This window comes from Gallinula chloropus, assembly GCF_964237585.1.
Source record: "Gallinula chloropus genome assembly, chromosome: 4".
Taxonomy (NCBI): Eukaryota; Metazoa; Chordata; class Aves; order Gruiformes; family Rallidae; genus Gallinula; species Gallinula chloropus.
The window spans coordinates 72,980,441-73,000,601 of record NC_140088.1 but is presented as its reverse complement, the minus strand read 5'-3'; the positions used below and the strand labels follow the sequence as shown (position 1 = coordinate 73,000,601).

Here is a 20,161-nt window from a genome sequence, read left to right as displayed (position 1 = left end):
CCTGTGCAGATAAAGAGGACAGGATAGAAATATGTTTCTTATTTGACAGGCAGTAGAGCTGCTTTGCCTGCAGCATTTATGTTTGGCTTGACGTTGCTGATCTGTATTTCCCAGCTGTAGAAATACATGCTTTCTGCCCAGTTTATTGCCCTAAGCAAGGCTTGTTCCCTCCCCTCCCCGCCCAGTAAGTTGCAGTAACCTATGCTATTGCTATTTTTAATTGATATGTGTATGGGCATAGATAGACAATTATGTGTAAAAGCACAGAGCATACTACTTCTGTGTGTGAATTTACAACTGGGAGCAAACACCAGCTTGGCAGCCCTGCTGACTTCCCTTGACCGCCTGGGTTGATCAGTGCAGGTCTTTCTGCACCACCTCAGCCATGACCTGGGCTGACCTGACCTGGAGTGAGAGAGTGACTCAGTTAATTCCCCTTCAGCCCTTTTGATGGCCACTGCAGCGATGGCTGAGGCTGCCAAGTGCCATGAGTGCGGGGCTGTCCTTTAGGAGGTATTTTGGGAAGGGGGTTGAGACTACCAAAGACTTGGCAGCAGGTAAAAATTTTCAGTTATTAAGACTTCCAGCTCAGACAAATACTGTTATCTCTAGGAGTCAGGCTCCCTTCCTCTCTCCTTTCTCATGCACAGTGTAGGAGCAAACGCTGAAATCTCTACCTTCTTCTGTGGTGATACATAACAAATGCCACTGATCCAAACAAAGCTAAGCAAAAATGTGTTCTTATTGCAGGTGACATATTTACTAGAAATGGGTTAGCAAATAGTTTATTGTTTAATTCCCAGAAATACGCTGTTGTCAGCCAAATCAATGCACTGATGCAGCAAAGCATTTCAGAGAAATAAATGAAAAGAAGGAAGGGGAATCTGTGCATGGTCACAGCTCAGTGAGATTTTCCAAGTGAGGTGTTTCCACATAGCACTCTGAGTTGCCTTCCAAAGGGGAGCCTTTTAAACCATTTGTGTAGCTACAGGGATGCAGAGTGTTGAGCAAAGCTGGGCTTGGCTTGGGGCAGTGCAGGAGCCTGGTCTTGGGTAAGCTGCCGTGCTTCATCCTTCTGCCTGTGAGGGAGATGAGCACATGGGGGAGGGAAGCACAGGCCAACAGGAAGACTACACTTCTGCTATGAGTCAGCCCCAGAGGAATGCTAGTTTTAATTTATTTGTTTTGGGTTGAGCTGGCAGTGTTTGGTGCAGCCAAAACCCCTGGGTCTAGGGAACACTGTGCCAGAGACAGGGCTCCGTACCTTGCCAGGGACAGCTTTGGGATCCCTGCTGCCCCTGCTGCCAGAGCAGCTGCAGCCGTTCCAGCCCATCTCAGGACCCAGAGTCACGATACATGTCCCAGGCATCCTCCCACCTCCTGGGCACTGTGCCACAGTGGTTTGGACAGCCCTGGTCTTCAGAGACCCTGGGGACAGACCAGCTTTTGATGCTGGGGCTACAGGGATGCAGAAGGGATGCAGTAGAGTATATGGCATCTGTGCTGGTCTGACAGTCACTGCATGGCTGTGCAAGGGCAGATGTAATCTCTCTGTCCCTTAATGCTAGCAAACTCCCTTTCCCTCTCCTTCTCCCTTTCCCCTTCCCTGCAGCTTTTCCTCTGCCTTTCATACTGCCTTTCCCTTTCCCTTGCCTGCAGCTTTCCTCAGGAAACAGTTTGTAGGAAGGTGCCTGCACAGAGGGCGGGTGTATATTGTTGTTTCTGTGCTTCCGTGCCGTGGTGCGGGAGTCTGGTTTGGAGTTTCACCTTGCTCAACAAGTCCCTGCCTTGCAGCCTTGAGGGGGATTTTGCCTTGGCACCACAAGTACCAGAAAGCAAGGGCCAAGCTTTTGCTAATTAAAGGTGCCAGGTTCGCATGCTGGCTCTCTTCTGTGGTAGAGCAGAGGTGAGACTTCTCTGTCCCCTCCATGCATCACACCCAGCCATACCAAGCACCATCAACCCTTTCTCATCCTGGGTCAGTGTTCCCAGTGACCGCTTTCAGTACAGTCACCCTGGAGATGACAGTGTGCAGCCAGAAGTGTCCGAGCCCAGGTTTATTTTGTAAGGGGCCTGCAGGGTCATGCAGCCCCTTGCCTGGTCTTCATGTATTATTTTTTCTTTCCTCAAAACTTGCCAAGCTTCACCCTTGAAGCAAGCTAACTGTCTTGCACTTGGAAAGCAGAGTCTTCCAGAGTTCGGATGGCCTAATGGTTGGGAGCCGTCTTCCTGCCTACGCGTAGTCCTGGCTGGCGTCTGCGGGTTTGTTCTGGTGCCAAGAAAAGTGGAGAGATTATGTACCTTCCTCACCCCCCTCCCTTGCGTGAGAGCAAACTCAACCTGCCAGGTTTTTTTTTAATAGACGTTTAGCAGGGAAGAGTTGTGTGAGGCTATATAAGACATGAAGAGATTTTATTTTATTTTTAAATATAAAGCGTATGTAGTTAGCACATGCTGAGGATCAAGACAGTCGTTCAGACCTTGTGAGATCAACCACCCGCTGTGTTTGTTGTGATAGATTTGCGCCGGCCTGCGTGTTAGAGACTGTTTCTCACTGTTATTTTGTTAGTGTTTATCATTTAATATCAATGCAGAAATCCTCAAAAATTTAAAGCACTGGCTTATTCCCCCTCTCCCTCCCAAATAAACAAGGCTGAAAAGTAAGCCTGTATTTGAGTAGAGGCAGCAAAGCCTTTTCCCAGTCTTGAAAATGGAAATGACTTTCATAAAGCAGCTGCAGCGTATTTTTAAAATGCAGAGAGGCTTGTTTCCTTTTCATTTGTTACTTATAAAAGAAAATTCACCAAGGAGAGTCTCGTTAAACAAGTCTGGCATTGAAGAAGAGAAAGAAAAAAAGAGAAAAGGACCTTCCTTCACTCTGTAGCTGGTTGACCCAACTCACAGCCATTATCTGAATTTAGTTTCCTTCAGATTTTTGTTTCCATGTTTTTCCACCATTTTTTTAGTCCAGTCCTGACAGCCTCAAGAAGTATGGCAGAGGCTTGTATTTTGCCCCTGGAAATGAATGTGACCATGAAAATGAACATTTAGAAAATTAAACATCAGGAATGGACTTACTTCACGTGACACACACTTGCAGTCCAGGGAACCCCAGGAGCAGTGGTGGGTGCCCTTTGCTGGCAGACATCTGTGGCAGACACCTCACTGCCTGTCTAACGCCTTCTTCCTCAGATCCCCCAGAGCCAAACATTTCCCCAAGCTAGTTTACCTCTTTGTAATATCTGGTAGAAGTGGAAATTTCCCCCCCCTCAGCCACACTAAGAGGCAATGGGGGTTGGAGCATTGGAGCAGTGGCTGGATGAGTTGCCCTTGCGGGAGGCTGGCCTCCTGAAGTCACTGAAACTGGCTCATCCAGAGCTTTGACTTGTGTGAGACAGCTCTTGGTTGAAAATTGTGCCCTGAGAAAGGCTGCTCGGCATGAGGTTTTCTGGGGAACCAACAAGTCTGCAGAGGAGCCCTCCTCGCGTGAAAGAGCCCAGGTCCTTTTGGGTTCGGGGAACGCTGGGTGCAGAGGGTTTTGCAGGACTGTTCATGCTGGCCAAAGGACTGCAAGAATAGAAGAATTATGAAGAATACAAAAGAATTACAAGAATCACTTTTCTGTTATATTAGCTTCAGGATGATTAAGTTTCCTTACGTTTTCCAAGGCTTTTCACATTTTCATTTTGGCTGCAGGATGTATGCCAGGAGCCTGCTTGCTAGACCACCCCTTTGGTTTAAACAACCCCATGATTTAAAGTGCTTCATTATACTACAGTGGGAGAAACAGCTGCCTCAGAATGTTCCTCTGTTGCTCTGTTGGATAAGTGCAGCCACTAAATTCAGGCAGGCCCACCATAGGCAGATTTTTAATTACTTTTATCATTAAAGTAGAAATTTCTTGGTCCCAGTGCGCTCCCAAACTCCCACTCATTGATGCCTCAAGCCATCCGTAGGTTTTAGGAGGTCTAACAGAACCAATTCATGTTCTTGAGCCTTCTGGGAAAGGTGTCAGCCTACCACAGGCTGAGCACCAAATTTAGCCAAATCATTTGAATGCAGTTCTACTCAAAGTTTAAGGTCTGCCTATTGAATGCAAAACGTGGCTGTGCTGTTTGGTTAAGGTTCAATTACGTGAGGCTGCGTTCCCGCATACTTCTGCTTGGTGGCTGAACCCATTTTCTTTAATTATTATTTAACAGGGTCATTCAGTGTGTTACTGGAAGCAGTATTACCAGTGTTACTTGGTTTTTATCAGTACTGTTGGCATTGTTTAGCAGGAGCAAGTGGGTAGTACAAGTGAGATTTATTCTTCCTCCCGAACGAGAGCACTTCTGAGCCAGGAATAAATTGTGTTACGGTGCTATAGGGAGTTTGCAGTCTATCAGCACAATATTTAAATACACAGGAGAAAGAAACAAGATGATTTAAGTATTAAGATCTGGTACTGTTGTGACTGAAGTCTAGTTAGGTCCATCATCTGTTGTGTAGCTGTGTAACACCCTTGTTTTATTTAGGGGAAAAGCTGCTGGAGGTGGGGCAGGGTGGGTGGAGTGGAGGCCTTAGCCCGGATCTAGTGTTTTTCAGAAATGTATTTGAGAAGCTCAAAGCTGTGTTTGTAAGAATCCAACCTACAAAAGAACAGAATTCTGTAACTGTAGGTCTGATACATCTTTGAACAAGACACCATTGTGGTGTGAGATTGGTAAATATCTAAGGCAGGGAGATGCTGATTCTTTTTGCTAATATGCTCAGTAGTGAGAGGGACTAGAATATAAACCATAGGCTGAAAACAAGTAATTTGCAATGTATCAGAAGACTGAATGCACTTTTTCTTGCTGGCCTGTGCTCGGGTGAGGGATGCAGGATCTCTGCTGGGACTACTGGTCAGGGCACTGGAGCAGCATGCTGGCCGGTGCCCACTTGCTCAGTGCTCAGTGCTGGCTGGACATTGTGCTGAAACTGCTGAGCTGAAAGACACTTTGAACATGGACTTTGTGCCTTCTCAGTAAGACAGAGGACTTGAACAGTTTGCATCAGAGACCTTTCTCTGCCACTCCTCCCTCCGCATGTGCAGTCAGGCTAGGAGAAGGAACAAAATGAGGGCCATGTTGGAGATTTCCACGTGAGCCAGTGCCCTTCTGCACTGTGCTGACCACGTGGAGCTGGCAGCTCAGAGCCCTGAAGCAGCAAAAGGTGTGCCCAACTAGCTCTCAGCACAGGTACAAGTTGACCCAACACAACGCAGCAATGCTGTGGCCATGATGCAGGTGAGCACAGGGACACGTGTCTAAGTCCTTACTCTCACAGGTCAGGGTCTCCAAAATATTTTTATTTTCAACAGGCTGGAGTCCCTGTGAGCCAGAGAAATTAAAATAAAGTAGAAAACGCTTTGGAACGGCATCAGTGGCATAGGTCCCTAAAACATGAGTAAACTTTTTCCTCTTGGCGTTTTGAATTCAAGACTGGCTGCCTTTTGGAAAACATGCTGGAGTGAAATCTTAGTCCAGACGCGGAGTAATTGTGAAACACTCTGATCTGCATTTATAGTGTGCTTACACTCAGGAATCTCAAAGCAGGCTACAGCTAAAAGGGAAAAAAATAACAACCCAAAACCAAGAGCAATAAACATTAGCAAACTGCTGTTTGCTCTGGGGTATCGTGAAAGTGGAAAAACTTGTTGAATACGCAGTGTTACAACCTTTTCTCAGGGCACCTAGGTTAGCTGGGTGGCAAATATGCGGTTGTGTTGATCATTACCAGTCTCAAAGAGATAGCATTTACCTTTCCCAAGGAGAGAGGCTTGTAAAGGCAAGCTGTTCTTAATGTATACTTAATGTATAGAAACCAGAGTGCCCAGCCCGTGGAGACTGCAGTCGGTGCTTGAATCATGCTGGTTTTAGCAAGAGGCTGTCAAGATGCCCAATCTCAGCATGTGTGAGTTGTGTGATGGGGCTGCTCAGTGCAGGGGCAGTGAGGAATGCCAGCACTCAGGCCTTTTTTTAATTTTGGTTCAGCACAGGTTGTGGTGGGAGCACTGCAAAGTGGGAAGCACTGTGGTGGGATGCACTGTAGGGCATCCTCTGGGAAAACGGTGTCTTTGGAAAGGTCCCTTTCTTCCCCCTCTCGGTGGTCCACCAGATCTTGCACAGAGGCACCAAGGAATTCTGGCGTTCCTTCTGCAAATGAAAGAAGAAACAGACTCCAGAGCATCCTTGATCGATGTACTGATGTGAATGGGCTTGTAGGTAGTTACAACATCTGCTCATAACGTGACAGAGACAGCAGGCAGGTGCAAGAGGCAGATTTATTGCTGCTTTCGCAACAGCCACATGAAAGGAAGTGGTGAGGAGATGAATATAGAGGGAATTCTACTGTACTAACTGTGTAATACAGAAATTAATTCAGGAGTAGCCTAGTTTTTTACTAGAACAGACTTTATTTTAACCTCTTCATAGGCCATCCATAAGTTAGCAAACCTACCATAGAGAGAAGTTGGGGCAGAATCCACAAGTTACAGTGTTTATCAGTGATGGACAATCCAATTAAGGAAAAGAATAGCAAAAGGAATATATTTGGAAATGCAAAAAATATGTTTGGTTTTGTGACCTTTTGCAAAACATAAAAGTCAGATAATTTACTTAATTTCTCTACCTTTGTTGGAAGCTACTTTCTCTTTAAGAAAAATCCGAAATTATATCACTGACATGCTAACAGGCTTTCCTATTAATTTGTAGTAAGCTGGTTCTCCCTTTTGTCCCTTAACAGCTGTGGTCATTAAAATCTGACTGTTGTTGTATTTGAATTGCTTAAAAACGTATTTATTTCCTTCCTTTGCTCCATTTTTCTGCCTTTCCAGAAGGGCTAAATGTCAGTTACTGCTTATTCCTGGTAATGCTCCTTTTCCTTCTCACAGTGTCGTGTATGCAGCTGCTTTCACTGCAGTCCAGATTCATGGCCTTGCTTGTCAGTGGTTTCTTTCCTTTCGGCATCTCATATCTTTTAACAGGTCCCCTGTGGCCAAGATTTAGCAGAGACTAGGACAGGCAACTCTCTGTGTATATATAACACTTTCATGTTATACTTGCTAATCCTTTAGTAACCTGGGCTCTTTATACTGTGATGGAAAGTGAAATACTGCTAAGCAGTTTAGTATCCCATCTAATTAGGTGAGGGGGTGGCTAAGGGCAGAGTGCAGTCCGTCGAGCCCTCGTGGCTGGAAGCAAAAATAAAGACCCATAGTCTTTAGTTCGGGAGAGCTGGTGGGTCCTGCTGTCTCGAGAGAGAGATGAGAGTGCCCATGCCAAGCGTGAAGCTGTAGGCAGAGGTAGAAAGCCTGAACGAGCTGTCACAAACATATTGCTGACAGGATAGAGATAAGCTACATTAATGCCATGTACTTTGTACTGCTGCGTGCTGCTCCTCCTGGTTTATTCCTCTTGTTTCGGGCTGGTTCAGGTCTGCAAGTGGGATATCTGCAGGAAACAGCTGAAAAACACCCGGGCTGCAATACTGAGTTGAGGAATGGGTGCTGGCAATTGTGCAGTGTTGGCTACATTCCTCTGTCCTATCAGTCATCCTCTTAAATTTTGCCCGCGTTGGATCCTTTAAACTCTGACCGTAATTAGAAAATCACTTCTACTAGTTCATTGCTTGCAGTATTTCCCAGGGTGTTTTATTTTCTCTCCTCAAATAATTTTAGTTGGATTCAGGTCAGTTTGCCACTTCCTTTCTTTTTGTAAGGATCTGCTTTAAAGGTACTGCCTTGACTGATTTCAAGTAGAGCGATTCTGGATTTAATGAAGAAGCTATAGGTCATGGTCAGTGACATGGGAATTGTGAGGGATTGAAAGTCCTGGGAAATGTATTATCAGATTAGTCTGGGGACTGAAACCTCTGCTGGGAATGAAAAGCATAAAATTCTTACTTAAGTAGTGGCAAGGTTGAGTTGATGGAAATGCCATTTGATAATGATAATGTAGCCAGCTAATCCACAGGGTTATCTTCTCTGGTGGTGGACGTGTTGGGCAAGCTGCAGAGCATCGTGTTGTAAGGAAGCAGCAAGCAACATGTAAACATGCCTCCTAGCTACTCTGAACTGCTCCCTGGTGCAAGTTTCAAGCAATGCTGAAACACCTTTGTATTTGCCCTGACCTGTTTCCCAGTTGATGAAGAAGGACAATGACTGTTTGGCAGGGTGCTTTGTTTTAGAGAGGCGGTTGAAAAGATTATGGCAAGATTGCCCCTTTTTTTCCCCTGGATTTTGCAAGTTTCCTATCAGTCAAGAGTTAGGTCCAGGTTCACTGCAGCATTTCCATTAGCATCCTTTGTTACTTGATCTCTCAGCACTAGACAAAGGTCAGATGTCCTTGAAGATTTTATTAGATACATCAAGCAGTTCTTGACATCATGTATCAAAAAGTACAGCAGGACCAGTGAGAGCAGACAGTTGTTCTCCAGATGACCTGATTTTTCTTCACTAAGGGATGCTGGAAAATATTCTTCAGTTTGCTTCTCTAACAAAATGTCCTTTTTTTATGAGCTCCATTCTCTCCTCTCTCTTCCACAGGGCATGTAAGCATCTACAGCATTTGAAAGAAAGACATTTTATTCTGCAGTTCCATTACTGCAAAATCCCTGGTACCGGTGCCCCCTTTTATTCAGACCTAGCCCACAGAATGGCACCGCTCTCTTGCTCAGATCCATCTGTATTATTTTAGGTCTTTAGATGGGAAGGAGAAGGGTGGTAAGTGTATATTCTCACTTACGTTTTTCAGGCATCCACTTGGTTTTGGTGATATTTGAATTTTTTCTGGCATGTTGAAGCAATCCTTTCCAAAAGGTGGTCACCAAACCCTAGCTGTAAGGGCGTATTTGTACATGACTTTTGGCTGCCCTCTTTCTAAGGTTGCTTTCTGCTCCACAGGAGAATCTTGTGTGTCTTTTTTTGGCTGGAACGCTCTCGGGAAAATCAGAACGGGTTTTGTTTGTGTTTTGCAATCCACTGGCAGTTGCAGCAACATCATTTTCTGAGGTTGTGTTGCAGAAGGCTGGAATGTCTTGTAGAGCACAAAGACAGGAAAACACCACATGGCTTCCTTGCAATCCCTGCATTTTGTTTTGAATGACTGTTTTTTTTCCTACTTAAATGCTTGTTGAGATCCAACACCCATCATTTCCAAGACTGTTTACAAGTTGCCTTAGCAGTGGTAGAGAGATCTGACCATGCCATGCCTCTGCGGTGTGTAAGCTTTCCTGCAGGCACAGGGACAAAGGTAGCTTTAGTAGTAAAGCATTCTTCTTGATGTGTTGCTTGTAGTGTTGTGTTGTGTCCTGTTAAATGAATAAATATCTGTCCCCAAAGCAGGGGAAAAAGCAGCGCATGTCTCTATAAATAGCATGTGAGTTGCTTCAGGCATCTTCCTGGATCCAAAGGCGTTACGCTGATGTACTCCTTTAAGTGTAAACACATTAAATGCCATAACCATTGATTGATGTGATCACATAAAGCAGATCAAATGAGTAAGGCAGTGTGGAGATCTATTTATTTTCATGCTATGTCTGTATGACATAGCTCCACCAGCACCTTCATTAACCACTTTCAGGTGAGATGTGGGTACAAACAGCATGACTTCTGCTGGGAGGGATGTAGGTTAGTAGTGCCCAAGTTCAGCTGCAGTTGTGTTTACTACCTCCAGGTTTTTCCTGTGGAGACCAGAGGTTTAAACTTACATTGATGAGGTTTAAACTTACATTGATGAAATTAAAGGTGAAAGTACTGTAGCTTTTCATCAGAACTGCAGCGCCTGTGACCTACATTAGCTTCTCTGCTCTCTTCCTTCTCTCCATTGGCTGCCTGAAAGCCTCAGAAAAGCCACGAAAAACCCGTGATGGGTCCAGGGGACCACTGGGACACCATGTTTTGTCACCCGTTCTTTATACGAAGAACTAGGTGTGTCAGAGTGACATGGATTTAGCAGAGGTTCCTGACAGAAGAGTTTCTCTGACTACACCAACCAGCTATGGAGACTATTAACAGGGACAGGGACAGTCATCATTTTGCTGGTAGGCTCCTGTGACTATTCTGGGGCTAGATTGAATTCTTAGCTCTGGTGATATAAATCCTGTGTGTGTGTGTGTGTGTGTGTGTGTGTGCGCAAAAATTGTTGTTACTTATGATCAGTGTCAGTATCAGTGAGGTCAGGTGCTGGCCCATCCGTGGGGAGGAGTAGAGGCATGACAGGTGGGGGTGAAGCAGGCTTCGGCACATGCTGAGTAGGAGGGTACAATGGGGCTCACCCCTGCAAGCCAGCTGCAACTTCCATTGCTATTCATGCAGTGTAGAAAATCAAGGATGACTGTTGCCACTGTGAGCACACCATCACACCATTTAAAAGTGGAGGAAATCTGGAGCAGAGATAGAAAGGAGGCTGATTTGCCTTCAGTGATTATGAAATTTCAGCAAGCTGGTTTCAAAACTCAAAATTTTGGAGTTCTGTTTTTTTCTGAAGTGCTTTCCAGTCAAGGGGTCATTTTCTCTTGTGACAGTGCGTGTATTTGAGATTGTAGCTTATGGGGTTTTAAGGGTTTATGGTTTGTTACATTAAGCTTGTATGATGCTTATAAAGAACAAGGGACTTCATCTGTTTCAGAGCTGAGTTTGCCTCATCTGTCTGTAAAAAAATATATTTCTGACTTTAGCTTCATTTTTTCACCCTTATGCTTCTCTTCCATCTTCCCACTGCAAAGGGAAAGCAAGAAAAATCTGCTGCTTCTCTTCATCCCTAGCTGCCCACCTTTTAGTTTATGGCCAATAGTCTGTAAGGTGTATGTTCTGCAAGCATGAGTGTGACAAACTACCGGAAAACACATTTCAACAAAACAAATGCAACCATCAGGGAGGTGCAGGACATGAGCCACCTTTGCCCGTGCCTCCACACTGCTGTGCCCTTGTTTCTCCTCTGTAATTTTAGGGCCGCATCCTGCCCTGCCAACGGCATGACCTGGGAGTGCTTTCCTGCTCCTGGGTCTGACTGAATGCCATGGGGGGGGAATCTGGGTGGGCACAGCTGCTTGTTCCAGGGAGATGGCCATGCAGGTTGGCTGGTGGGGAACTGGGGCTACCTCTAGCCAGGCCCCTGGCTGGACCACGGCAGGCTGTGACCATGTGAATTGGCTCTGCACCTCTCACCCTTCCTACTCCAGCCTAGGCAATGGAAGACCTGGGCTTTAGGCTATGCCTCGGCCCAGCTGTTAGTGCTCCTGGAGTAAAGAGTGTGCATGCGAGTCCTCCTCTGTCCTCTTCAGATGAGTCAAGCTTGGGACAGTTCCTGCAGCCTCCCAGTGCTGTGTTTCCTTCCTTTCTGTGGGTTAAGGAGTTGGGCTGATGACACAGGTACTGTCTCTCAGTGATGACGTGAATTGGGTGACAGGAGCAGGACCTCAGAGAAAAGGCAGAGGGGGATAACAGTCCCTGGCTGGGATTTGTTCCCAGGGTGCTGACAGCTCTTCCTTTGCTCCCAGCACGGAGAGGGGTGGCTGGGGAGCTGCTCTGGGTCCAGGCAAGGGGGTGTGGGGAGCAGAAACTTGCGTGTCTGACAATACCTGTCACAAAGAATATGAAACGGTCTTTTGAGATGCAGGCTTTAGAAATCAAGGGATCAGATGATAGGTATGAGATACATCCTTGTTTACTTTCTGATGGCCTGTTACGTCAATGACCATCATCAGTGAGTCACCTACCCGTGTGTGTGACTGTCATCATTGCTGCTCTAAATATAAATATGAAAGGATATTGAGCTATAGGAATAAATCTGACTGTGTTGGCATGTGTGTATCAGGCAGATCTTCCTCTTCCGCGCATCCTTCTGTCTCTGTTATTAAGGCTGGTCAGGTCAACAGGGAAACAGCTGCAGAAACCCAGATGAAAGCCGGGAGTACAGGTTATATTTTCATATGCAGATCTGGCATATCCACACGTTGGATCTCTTTTTGCTTGTACTGTCAAAATTGTATCTGGGAAGAGAGAGAGAAAGGTTTGTTTTGACAGTATTTCTGAGGTAGAAACACTGAGAGACTGAGAAGCGTTTTCACACCCTTTTTTATGCATACAGAATGTGTGATTTTTAAATAAGCACCAGTGAGAAAGTAACTTTGCTAATGCTACCAGCCACTGCTTGTGAGCTATGGACATGGGTATGCTGTGTGATTTACACTGGTACAGGTTAATGCACTTTAATTGGACCATCAAAATTAGGAGTTTCAATTATAAACACAAGTGATTGTTGTTTTTCTGTTGAATGTTGGGAGAAACCAGTAAAAAAACGCCTTCTCTTTCATCTTACCAAGCATTCTGGTTTCCTTCCCTTTTTTTTTTATTCCCCTCAGTAAAATCTACTTTTTAAAGTCAACAAAATGGTGATGAAGACAGCCAGAAGAAAAACATTGGGAGCCTGAAATTGCCTGATGCAGTTGCCAGAGCAGAGTGCTTTGGCAACTGCAGGGTTTTGTTTATTTTTTTTTTAACCTGTTGTGATTCCTTTACAGGATGTGCCTCAGTAGTAAAGAATTTAAGAATGAGCTCTGTCTGTGAAAAATAAATACATCTTGATAAAAAAAAGTTTTTTGAACTCTGTATAATGTCCATAGAGTGGGATAACCCTGCTTCACTTTATGTTCCCCAACTGAATACATGTATGGGGATAATCCTCTAGTCTATGATAGAGGACAGTTAAAGCATCTATGATAAGGTTATCCCTTGTGCCCTTCTATAAGGATTCTACAGAAAAATCCTATGGAAATATTAAATTTTACAGCCTGTTTAAGTTTTACTGTATCTGTTTCAGTTTACTCATTAAGATCAGAGAAGTCTACGATAATGACTCAGGCTGCTATTTTCAGGGGAAAAAATGACAACAGCGCATCTGGGCTGACACCACCTCCTTCAGCAGCACTGCAACATTAAGGGCTATTTCACTTTGCATCACAGATGCTGGGATGTCTCGTGCTGCTGTGCGTGAGGCTCACCCTCAGGCCTTGGCCCCTTATTTTAGATTGCTGTGGTAAATTCTGTGCTTTCAGTATTTTATAACTCATGTACTTCTGGGGGAGTCAGGATTTCTTACTCCTTGGCCATCTGTTTACCACTGCTTTCCTTGGTTTATTTGCTGCCCCTTCCCATGTCGTGTTTTCCTGGCTGGGGCTGGATGACTAATCTCTTCCTGCCATCCCTCAGTGGGCTGTCTTGGGTGAGTGAGACTCCTTGGCTGTGAGCGAGGAGAAGCTGTGTTCCTGGTGCAGTGGATTTCCTCGGTCTTTCTTTCTGAGCCCCAGTTTCTGCCTCCCTCTTCTCAGTTACACTTCTTTTCCTTTCCTTCTTTCCCATCTCCATTCCAGTGCCCTAGGGCAAACCTAATAAAAGATTTCAGCTTCTAAAAAGCACACCAGTGCAAAAGCCTTCATCCATCCTTGGTAAAACGCATCATATCTCATGGGGTTACACAACACGAAGGGACTAACAGAACCCATGGGTTGTGGTCCTGGAGATGACAATACGGCCTGTCCCTGCTGTGGGATTTTTGCAGGAGAGTGACCAAAGCTTGAGCCCCTTGGTGGGCCCAAAGGTTCAAGCAGCATCCTTTCAGGGGCTTAGGCAGAGAAATGACTTCAAGCCTCTTTCTATTCAGTGCTGTCCCAGCTTCACATCCATCTCTTGGCTGCCAGCTCCCCTCGCTTGCTGCCATGTTTACCATTAAACCTTTCTCTTCTGTTTCTCTGTTTCTCCCATCATATCAGCTGCTCTGCTTGGCCCCTTGCCTTGTGATACAGCCACCTCTGCCCTACCAGCCTGGAAGATCTGCCTCACATCTTCAGCCTGTTGCCCGAAACTCTTGCCTCTGGTTCTCTTAGTAACCCCCACCTTGAGCAGATCATTTATAGGTTCTCCAGAAAATTCCCCTGCTTCCCTTTCAGGGGAGAGAGCTGGCAACTTTCAATGGGGAAACATGGAGTTGTATTCAGCAGAGACAGTACTTAGTCCCTGAAGTCTGAAAATGTAGGAAGGTGGGAGACAACTGTGAGAAACAGAAATGCCAGAAAAATGTGGAGGATTTGGCAGCCCTGTCTTTATGTCTACTGTGTTATCCTGCAGAACAGAATTGAAGACAAACATATGAATGTGCTAACGTTCAAGTTACTGGATGCGAGTCTGCTACTGAATTATTTTGGGGGGTTTAAATTTTTTAGAAATTTATTTTATTTTTAGTTTCAAGGCTAATTTTTTTTGTTGTCATCCTGTTCTGTTTAGTTTCTCTTCAGGTAATAGTAATGGAAAGGTAGAGCATTCCAGAATGTCTCCAAAACTCTGTCTTTTAAAATACTCACTTGATACTAGCTTCCTTTGGCTAAAACCATTATCAGATATGATTGAATGCTGTCAGATTGCTGTTGCTTTGTGTCACCAGCCCAGGAACCAGACTGAAGTCGTGAACCTTTCAGGAAAATCTATCATAAAAACACTGGTAGGAAGCTGGTTAATACCAGTGTAATGCAGTTAAACAGATTATCTTAAGAGTACATATCTCTGCAACCCCTTTATAGCTGTATCACTTGGACTACCCAGTCCTTTCAACCATTGTTATGCTGCAAGAAGGGAAAATTCCAAGGCTTTTGGATGCAAAAAGTAAAAGTTAACAAAAATTGTGAGAAGGTGTCAAAACAGAGGGGTGATTTTGATATTAGACTAATTGTTATTCAGGGTTGTGCTTACCTCTGATGGGAGATGATACTACTGCGTCCTTCCTTGTCTGAAACTGCTTGTAGCTGCTCTGCAGTTCATATCATGTGTGCAGTCAGATCTTCTCATGTCTGCCACTGCCAGGACAAAGCCACATACTGTGGGAATACCAGTTGTCATCATTGCAAAGAATGCTGACCTCATTACAGGGCCGTTAAAAGTGACCTAAAATTTATCTGTTCTAATTAGTATAATGTAACTATTGACCTCATTAGACTGGCTTAACTAACAAAAATTAGCCTCAGTAATAAGCAAAATGAAATGTTACTTGGTGTAAATACATGGAGTGTCTTGCCCAGGAGGAAGGGAGTTGAACAGCACAGAGACCTGAGCTGCAAACTCATTCAGACAGGTCTTCATGCCTTGAACGGGACCTAAGGTCAAACCATTACTTTGAAGTCTTGGCTTGTATTTGATCCAGAACCGAATGGCTTCCTGTCTGCCTTCCAACAATGTATTTACTACTGCTTGTAAGTCCTGTCCTCCTCCCATGTCAGCCCATGTAGCGTGCATCCGGTTGGCAGCTGCATGACAAGCACTGTGTTGCAGGCTTTCCCCTGCACCCAGACGTTACCCTGCACTGCTTGCTTGAGATGTCATCCTGCACTGCTCTCAGTTGCTTTAGAGCTCTGTGCACAGAGCAGTGCAAGACAGACCTCGCCTGCTTGCACTGTGAGGGACTCCTGCTGCAGTGCCAGTTTGCAGGAGGTGGGGGATTTGCCCCTCAGGTCTGGGGCTGCAGGGTCCTTCCTGTGGGACCCCTGCATGTGACCTGCCTCAAGTGACTGTAGGAGTGTGTGTGGGCATCTCCATTCCTCAGTGTGTGTGTTGCTGTCTGTGCCAAGCGCTGTAAAACCAGACTTTTGTGGGATTGAAGGGGAGGAAGCATGCAGAGCAGACATCTCTGCTGATGCCCTGGGGCAAGCAGGAGAGCACAGCAGACTGTGAGGCAGCCCATCGAGGTCCTTCCTCTGTCTCCCCTCACCCATGCCCAGGTCGGTGATGGGCTTGCTCTGCACACCGCTGCTGAAGAAGATGCAAAGGGTAGGAGATGGGAACGTAATCCAACCTCACACTGACAGTCTGTTCCTGTCCCATAACCCATAAACCTTAACAGTTAGACAGTTTGGTATGAGCAAGTTTGAGGTGGTTCATCACCACCCAGACTGGTTAACAAATATTTACTGGCCTCCAGCCAAGCTGAACTGCGATCATGCTATCAAACGTGGTAATTCTACCCTTCCTCTGACTAGAAAATTCAAAACTGTGGAAGTGAAAATGAATGGGTCTTGCTTTATTATGAGCTTTGTGGTTTTCAAAACCCAGTTGTGATAAACATTGCCATGGCAATTAGACCATCTCAGCGTGCCAGGTGACAGGGTGCTGGCTCTGTGGTTATCCTGGTCTTCCTGGGCTTGCTGCCAAGTGTGGATGCTAGAACTTACTCAGGGAACCACTGGTATCAGGTACTCCTTTCTCTGTGCAGAGACCAGTTGGATTTCCTGCAGTTACACATATTTTGCAACACAGAGCTATAAAGGTGTTGATAGAAACAGGGGAGTTTCTAAGTGGGCAGAAAATGGTGTGCTGCTGCACGCATACTCACATGCCTCTGTCTCTTTGGACTTTGCTTTTACTTAGCTTTCAAACTCACGTAAAACTCATTTATCTCCAGTGAAGACTGAGGTGCTTTCTTCATATTTCCTGCTACAGCTTTTCTGAATTGCAGTTGACATCACAGGAAGATCCTTGTCTGTCAAGGATCTAGAGATGCCCATATGTGTTGCCTTGAGCAGGTGTAGACATGTGCTATGCTGTGCCATACTGTGCTGCATGTTTTGCTCCGCCTTCAGTACTGTGCTGTGGTGCTCTGCTGCCCATATTCCTTGCCATGGGGTACCCTCAGCTGCCTAATTGTAATAGAAGAGCCTGGCACCTACTTGGCATTAATAATAACACCATGAGCATGCCCATGTCTTTTAGCTTGAGGTGAAGCAACATACTTTCATATAAACATCTGATGGAAAATCCTGTATAAACCTCTATAAAGACCACTGTGCTGGTGAACCTTGCTCCTAACGGGACGTCTGGGTGGTGTGCTGTGCCCTGATGGCAGGTCTGCCTGATGCTGCTTCATCCTGGGATTCCCGTGTCTGAAGGAACGTAAGATTTGGTAGTTAGCTGTCAGCTTTCCAGGGTTATTAATGATGTAGTTACCTTTCTTGAGAGTATCTGTGTGGCTTTTTTGAGGCCCAAAAAGAAGCAGCATCTCCTGGGGCAAAGCCACAGTCCACTGATATTTGTGAATATAATTAGAGATTTTGTAGAGAAAAATCTGGTTTTAAATATACTCCCATCCAGTTAGGTCATCATTAATGCTGTACATCATTAAGTCTTCATCAGTGTAATACTGTGCTGTGTGGGAAGGAATCCTGGGCTGAATCTATTTTTGACCCCTGTCGGTTGATTTACAATGAGTTATAGTAGCAGAGCTCAAACGTTTGCTCATTATTGCTGAGCTGGACTATTTCTCAGGCAGTTTGCAAAATAAGACTTCCAGTTGTGTCATTGAAGTTCCTTACCGGAGACATTTCAGCAAATTCACTGGATTTCCCAAACTGGTGCTTGCAGGCAGGGCTTGTGCAGGAGGGCAATGCCCCCCAGCATGGTCACTGCTTAATGAATGGGGCTATTGACCTCTCCTTGCTGGTTCTCTGCTTTTTGTGAGGCTCTTTGTGTTATGTTGCAGTGCTCAAGATCTTTAAGCATCTTCTTGGAGGAAACAATGGGAAACTAAATTGCCAGGTAGTAAGGAGCCTGCAGGAAACAAAAATTGCTATGAGAAAGATAAATGAGACATAAAACGTGATCAGCTGGTTCAATACCAACGTGTTGTGCTTGCAGAAGTGTGTTGTAGCTCTGCAATACCTGTTCTGTTCCTCATAGAAGTTCAGCCTTCAGAAACAGGGGAACAATAGGACCCAAATTTGGCTGTCCTTCAGAAATTCTGCAGGGTCACTTCCCCGCACCTGGCCCTGTGTGCAGTTCATACACTATTGATAATCTCAACTGGGTTGTCTGAGTGTCTTCAAAAGAGTTTCCACTCAAGGAAACGCACAAGCCCTTGGCTATTGTGCCCAGATGTGACTCTGCTGTGTATCTAATGCTAATGAAATACTTGACAGGGTTTTTTTTTTTTGTGTTTTGTTTTGCAGGAAGAAATCATTCCTGTTTTCAGCTCTGTATGCTGCCTTTATATTTGGTGGTCGGCACCTAATGAACAAACGAGCAAAATTTGAACTGAGGAAACCACTAGTGCTCTGGTCCCTGAGCCTTGCCGTCTTCAGGTAGGCATTTTGTTACACCGACTGCCTTGGACAGTAGTCCACGAAGAGGGTTTGGGGTGCTTCACATACAACAGCACTGCTAACGTGGCAGCAAGCTCACCCAGACATGGCATTTCTCTAGTGCTGCCATTCTGGGTTATGTCCTGATCCACTCCTCACCACTGAAATGATCCCCTTTGCCCCACATCACTGCGGCGTTTGAAGAGGAGAGAAATCAATAACCCTCTTGGAGAACAAAGGTGAAAACAAAGTGAGGACATGAGAAAAAGTGCTTATCATTGCAATAAATTTACCATGTAAGCTACAAATGGAAACAAACACATTAAGATGTTAGGCTTGTTCTCACTTACTAGTGTTACATTTATGTGCGTGCATACATAGAATATTTAGTCAAGACTCTTATCTCCATTACAGTGAGGTAAACCTGAAGTCACTGCTTTGATGACAGGTAAAATAAGGCCACTGTAATTGAAATCAGAGTCTGGCTTCTGGTTATACCATCACAAAGAGCTTGTGACTGTAGCAAAGAGGTGGCTTGACAGGGAAAGGCTATTCCTAACTGATGGACATCTCTAGCTGTGTGTTGATTCTGTATCACTGAGTGCAGGGAAAGTCAGGTTTAGATTCTTGATAGTTCCTGAATTCAGGAGTAAAATGGACCAGCATGAATTCCACAGTTATACTCTAGTCTTCAATGAAGTTGAAGATGAATGAATGAAGGCATGAATGAACAAATGAATGCTTATTAAAATAGCCCTCAGAAAAACACTTACAAACTTTCAGTACAATTTACTAGTAACTAGTACACAGAAGACCTGAGGAGTATCCTTCATTTCAGTGCCTGTTGGGAGTGTAAACTAGCTCACTCAACAACATAGAAACCATTTGCAAACCCTTATCAAACACTGATACCTGTACCTTTTTTCTAATATCAATATAATAATCCCTAATTATATTAGTTCACAAGTACATAAAACAGGTTTGCTTACTAAGCAGCTGTGAATGGAGCATGATTTTTCACAGGATAGGAATAGTTTGAGTTTCTGCAGAGTAAAATAAAGTAGAAACAGAGAAGTTTTCTTTCTTTAATGCCTATTCCTTTTTTCCTCCAAGCTTGTTCTTTCACACTGACACTTTCTAAAACTCTGTCAGGGGAAAACAAATTGTATTTCTAAGTTGTCTCATGTAGCTAGGACATGCGAAGAGAAGAACTTTATGTTGGCTTGGTTTTAGTAGATCATCGATATCTTTTGAAAAATACATTAGTGCAGACAGAACTTTGAGCAGTCTTGGTAACTTTGAGAGCAAGTTCTAACACTGTGAAAATTTGTAATTTTCACCAGGTTGCATTTGGCACTGTACTTGGCTGTGTGTCTAGCATAGTTTTGCTGTTAGGGTCGTGTAGGCAATGATTTGTTCCTGAAATGGCTGAATTTCAGCAGCTGTTGAATTGATTCCTGGATGGCACATCAGTTGTAAAATGATTTGTAACCAGCAGGATCACAAAATGCACATTCCGATTATAGTTTCTTATTGAACGTAGCTGCTAGAAACTAGCTGATTTATGCAAAATGTTTGTAGTTTAATTCCCAATCTGAGGGGGCCTCATGATTTCAGGACTGTCCTTACAGAAGGTGTCTAGGATGAATTTTAAAATCAGGTTGTTTTGAGACGGGTCTGCAGCTGACATTCACGGTGTGGGGATTTTGAGCAATTTCGCTAATTAATTTCCCCCAAAATAGGCAGAATTTACACTGCACTGTGAGAGTGCTGTCCAGATGGGCTTGAAAATCAGCATGCTCGTTACTTGGTAATTGCAATTTCCCAACATAATCATATGAAATAGCTAGCGCATGGCCAGCAAGAGCTGCTGAGTGATGCTGGGTAAGGTCTAATATGTGGAGTTGGTGTTTTTGAAGCTGCAAGCTGTGGAGGAAGCTGCAGCTTTGCTGTGCCTCACAGTGCAGGCAGTGAAGCTGCACTTGTGCAGATGGGAAGCTGTGGAGAAGGGTGCAGTTCG

General features: G+C 44.8%; 1 protein-coding gene across 1 annotated transcript in view; it reads left to right on the top strand.

Moving 5' to 3' along the window:
• ELOVL6 (ELOVL fatty acid elongase 6) overlaps positions 1-20,161 on the top strand; it is a 75,651-nt gene that overhangs the window by 32,612 nt on the left and 22,878 nt on the right. Inside the window, exon 2 of the mRNA XM_084262667.1 lies at positions 18,010-18,141. Coding sequence (XP_084118793.1) covers positions 18,010-18,141 — 132 coding nt within the window. The remainder of the gene's footprint in view (positions 1-18,009; positions 18,142-20,161) is intronic.